The sequence below is a fragment of the Lipotes vexillifer genome, unplaced genomic scaffold (assembly GCF_000442215.2).
Source record: "Lipotes vexillifer unplaced genomic scaffold, Lipotes_vexillifer_v1.1 scaffold61, whole genome shotgun sequence".
In the NCBI taxonomy this organism is placed as follows: domain Eukaryota; kingdom Metazoa; phylum Chordata; class Mammalia; order Artiodactyla; family Lipotidae; genus Lipotes; species Lipotes vexillifer.
In genome coordinates this window covers 1,547,130-1,552,501 of record NW_006787051.1, presented here as the reverse complement: position 1 = coordinate 1,552,501, position 5,372 = coordinate 1,547,130, and the positions used below count along the sequence as shown (strand labels likewise).

The window sequence follows — 5,372 nt, the reverse complement described above, 5'->3', positions numbered from 1 at the left end:
TGTTAAATAAACATAATACATTTATAATAGCTGACTTCATTTATAACCTTAATTCGAACTTTCTTTCCCTTTCTTCTTTGTCCAATTAAGAAAATTGTATTTCTCCTTTTAAAAACATGGTCTTGTTTTATTGAGAGAATTTGTAACATTTGTGATTAACTAGGCACCTCTTTCATACTTTAGCTGTCAGAAAGTAGCAATGTAATTTGTTATCCACCCATTTCCAAGAGACTTGACTTCATCATAAGTATTCTTTAATTTCATTTATAGCATAGTTACTAAAGGAATGGACTGTATTCAAACTACCTGAGATTCACATCTTGATTCTAGAATTTGCTATGTAAACTTAGCTCAGTTACATTGCCAAATTCAGTTTCATTGTCTACAAATGAGATAAAATACTTAATATTATTTCATACAAATTAAAATAGAACTATATAGAAAATTCTTAACCCAAGGCTTGCCATTTAGTAAATATTCAATAACCGTTAGGTATTATATAATATAAAGAGGAAAAGATATACATTATTTGAAGCAGGTTTTCCCGTGTTCGTGCTGAAAACAATTTTTAAAATATAGAATATTCATTATATAAATAAATAAAATTTTCTACTCTAAAATATATATAAAAATAAAAGAATATAAGTTTTTTACTCTAAAGTAAAAAAAATTAGTCCAAACATAACTTGAATAATTTACTTGTTTATAATAAACTCTATATGTATTAATAAAAAGAAAACCATCAAATTAAAAACTTCTTTAATGTAATGTCTCATCACAGGTTCATTTTGGTAGCAGCTACCCGATCTCATGGATTCCCAGGGGCATTGGAACAATACTGCGATGACAGGGTTCATTTTACTGGGCTTAACAAATGATCCAATTCTTCGAGTCATCCTCTTCACGATCATCCTTTGTATCTACCTGGTGACCATATGTGGCAATCTTAGCACAGTCATTCTTATCAGAATCTCTTCTCAGCTCCATCATCCTATGTATTTTTTGCTGAGCCACCTGGCCTTTGCTGACATAGGCTATTCATCTTCTGTTACACCCAATATGCTTGCAAATTTCCTGGTGGAGAGAAATACCATCTCCTGTCTTGGATGTGCCATTCAACTTGGTTCAGTTGTTTTCTTTGGGTCAACTGAGTGCTTCCTTCTGGCTGCCATGGCATATGATCGCTTCGTGGCAATCTGCAGCCCACTGCTTTATTCCACCAAAATGTCCACACGAGTTTATGTTCAGTTACTCACAGTGGCTTATGTAGGTGGTTTTCTCAATGCTTGCTCTTTTACTGTTTGCTCCTATTATTTACTTTTCTGTGGACCAAATTGAGTCAATCATTTTTTCTGTGATTTTGCTCCTTTGGTTCAACTCTCCTGTTCTGATATCAGTATCCCCACAGTTGTCCCCTCATTTACAGCTGGCTCCATCACTGTGGTCACGGTGATTGTCATAGCCATCTCCTACATCTACATCCTCATCACCATTCTGAAGATGCGCTCCACCGAGGGCCACCACAAGGCCTTCTCCACCTGCACGTCTCACCTCACAGTGGTCACTCTGTTCTATGGGACCATCACATTCATTTATGTGATGCCCAAGTCCAGCTTCTCAACTGATCAGAACAAGGTGGTGTCTGTGTTCTACACGGTGGTGATCCCCATGTTGAACCCCCTCATCTACAGCCTGAGGAACAGTGAGATTAATGAGGCTCTGAAGAGGGAGCTTTGTTAAAAACTTAACTTCTCGATCTGTGCATCCATTCTCCTCTTAAGTTCTTTGATCATCTTTATGATCATTACTCTGAACTCTTTCTCAGGTAGATTGCCTGTCTCCATACCTCTCAGTTCTTCTGGGGTTTTACCTTGTTCCTTTGTCTGGAACATGTTCCTCTGAAGCCTCATTTTTTCTAAGTTGCTATTTTTATTTTTATATCTGTGGTAGGTTAGTTATATTTCTCAGCCTTGGAGAAGTGGCCCTCTGTAGAAGGCATCCTATGCATCCCAGCAGTGCACTCCCCTCTCATCACCCAAGCTATATGTTCTAGGGGTTCCCCCTAAGAGGGCTGCATGGGTCCTTCTGTTGTGGTGGGCATGTGGCTGGTCTGGTGGGCTTGGATGGCTTCTAGTCTGGTTGGTTGCCAGGCCCTCCCTCGTGCGGATGCTGCTGGCTGCTGCTTAGTGGGTCCTGGTCACGAGGTGGCTGGCTGGTTGCAGAACTCTAGGGGGTCCCGGGACTCATGCTGGCTAGTGGTGGGTGGAGTCAGGGTCCCAAAGATTCTGAGGCTGCTGCCCACACACTGGCAGTTGAAGATAAGTCCTGGGGTTAGTGCCAGATACTGGCAGGAAGAGCTGATTCCTGGAGTCTGGCTGCAGGGCTCAGAGATTCTGGAGCTCGTTTCGGATCATCGGTGTGGGGGCTGGTTCCTGACACATTTGGGTATGGGGTCCGGGAGGTCCTGAAGGTTGCATTGGCCTGCTAGTGGGCGGGGCCAGGGCCCAGCTGGTCCCAGGGTAGGGTCTGGCCTACGTTCTGGTGTCTACTTCTGGTGTTTCCTCCCTGGTGGGTGAGGTTGGTCTAGAGGCAGGCTTCCTGGTGGGACTTGCTGGTGTCTGCCCCCTGGCAGGTATAGCTGGGGTTTGGCCCTCTGGTGGGCAGGGCGTTGTCTAGGGCTGCGTCTAAAGGCAGCTGTTAGTCTTTAGGCAGCCTGTCTGCAGAAGGCTGGGGCTGTGTCCTCGCCCAGTTAGTTGCTTGGCCTGAGGCGTCCCAGCGCCAGCACCTGCAGGCTGTTGGGCTAATGAGCTGGAGGAAGAGCTTCAAAATGGCGCCCGCCAGCACCGGCGTCCACGCAGCAGAAATAGCTCCTAAGAAAAGCTGCTGCCAGTGACTTTGTCCCCAGGGCGAGCCGCAGCCATGCCCCCTGCCTCTGCGGGAGACTCTCCAAGACCGGCAGGTAGGTCTGGCCCAGGCTCCTATCAAATTATTGCTTTTGCGTGGGATTTTGCGTGCGTGGGATTTTGTGTGCGCCCTCTAAGAGTGGAGTCTCTCTTTCCCCTGGTCCTGAGGGGCTCCTGCAGTTAAGCCCCACTGGCCTTCAATGCCAAATGCTCGGGGGGTCGTCTTCCTGGTCCTAGACCCCCGCCTGGGCTGGGGGCCTAACGTGGGGCTCAGAACTCACTCCTGTGGGAGGACCTCTGCACTATGATTATTCTCCAGTCTGAGGGTTAATAGGGTTTGATTATATCGCGAGTCCGCCCTTTTCACTTGTTTTGTTGTGGTTCCTTCTTTGTATATTTAGTTGTAGATCTTTTCTGGTAGGTTCCAGTCTTTTTCATCGATGGTTGTTGTGCATATAGTTGTGATTTTGGTGTGCTCCCTAGAGGAGGTTAGCTCAGTGTCCTTGTACTCCGACGTCTTGGCCACTCTCCCTAATCTTGCAATGACCTTTAAAATCGCCTCTTCCTATTTGATGAAGACTGCTTTGTTTTTCCTTTGTGCTTAGTCTAGCTTCACTTGCTCACCTCAGCTTGGGGGTAAAGAGAGAGCTTGCTAGAAAAATATTTTCTTAATTAATTTGTAATTTTTTTAGTATTTGATCTAATGATAGACCATAAAATAACAATAAAAGGAAAAAGAGTGCCTGTGGTCAAAATATATTGGTCTGTATGTTATTAGACAATGGGAAGGCTCTTAGTAAAGGTCAGGGTTAGATTTTCTGATATGAGAAAGTAAATTAGAAGCCCATAGTGAGCTACCATTAATAAAATGAAATTTAATTATTAATTAGGAACACAAATTGGTTAACATGAAAAAATAATCTGCAGAAAATTCTATAAAATTTTATTCACATCTTTTGCAACGTTGTACTCTGCTATAAGTTAAGGTTTTTGGACCTCCAAACTTTTGAGACTGTGTCCATTTCAACAGCAGCTTGTCCTGGAATGAGTGTGATAATTATAGTTATGACTGAGTACATTCTGAGGGGAGATGACCAAGTGGAACCAGACAGTAAAATTACTGGACACCTTCTTTTTGCATGGTTATCTATAGATGATGGGCTTTTTGGACGCATAAATGCTGGCCTGTGTTCTGGAGCCTAGTCTGGCTCCAGCCTAGTTACCGGAGACTTCATAAAAGAACAGGATGAGATGCCCCTGACCAAACCAGCTGTGAATGCTTATGTCAGGTCAAAACTGGTGACTTCTCTGTGGAAATAAGCAGGGTTCCTGAATTCCTAGGGAGTGAGTAAACAAGCTCTTTAAGTGATTTTTCGTGGTCAGATGCAGCCTGTTAAGGAAGATTGAGGGAACTAGATTGTGTTTCCTCTGTGAAGTTTAATTTATCTGTATACACTCATGACTACCATATTTATTTCTGTTTCCCTGTCCTTTATTTAGTGCTTTAGACAAAAATATTTTTGTCTATTGAGTCTCAAGCACAAATTGTCTAAAGTAATTATCTCCTTCCACCCCCAACTTGCTCCCCTCCAATGTTCCATATCCTAATAAGAGGCACCATCATTCAATCAACATATTGATTAGAAACCTGAGGGTAATTTATTTTTCTCCCTCCACATGTTTGCACTCAGTGACAAAGTCTTGTACATTCTGAGTCCAATATTTATCTCCCATTGCTCTTCATTTTCATTGTCAGCACTTTTTTCCCCCAGCTAACACCTTATATATTTATTTTACAGTAGTACTCCTGTAATATTTGATTTTATGTGTCAATTTGGCTAGGCTACAGTGAGCAGGTGTTTGGTCAAACATGAGTCTAGATGTTGCTGTGGAGGTGTTTTTTTAGATCTGATTAACATTTAAATCGGTAGACTTTGAATAAAGCAGATTACTGTCCATAATGTGGGTGGCCCTCATCCAATCAGTTGAAAGCCTTAGGAGAAAAGACTTAAGTCCCCTTAAAAAAGAAGGATTCTGTCTCCAGGATGCCTTTGGACTGAAAACTGTGACATCAACTCTTACTGGAATTTCCAATCTCCTGGACCGCCCTGTGCATTTTGGAATTGCCGGCTCCCATAATTGTGTGAGCCAATTCCTTTAAAATAAAAACAACAACATTATAGTGGTTCTGTTTCTCTGGAGAATCCTAGCTAATAGAACTCTAACCAGCTTTCCTCTCCCCTCTCTTACTGTCTTACAACTCATTCTCCATATACCAACCATGGCATAAATCTAAATAGATTGCTTTCCAGGCGGCGGGGACGGAGGTGGGCCTGGCGGGTCCGCGCGGCCGGGCCAGAGCCCCCCGGGGTCCCCGCCCGCTCCAGCTCCCGTCCCGCGCCCGCCTCCGCCCCCGCCCCCGCCCCCGCGCCCGTCGCGCGCCCGCAGCGCGCCCGCCCCGCGCCCAGC

At 44.0% G+C, this 5,372-nt stretch overlaps 1 protein-coding gene across 1 annotated transcript; it reads left to right on the top strand.

Moving 5' to 3' along the window:
• The first annotated feature begins 810 nt into the window (after positions 1–810).
• On the top strand, positions 811–1,750 carry LOC103086833 (olfactory receptor 478-like). Its single transcript, XM_082931154.1, is given in 1 exon segment — positions 811–1,750. A coding segment is annotated over 1 exon segment (930 nt). The 3' UTR covers positions 1,741–1,750.
• The last annotated feature ends 3,622 nt before the right edge of the window (positions 1,751–5,372 follow it).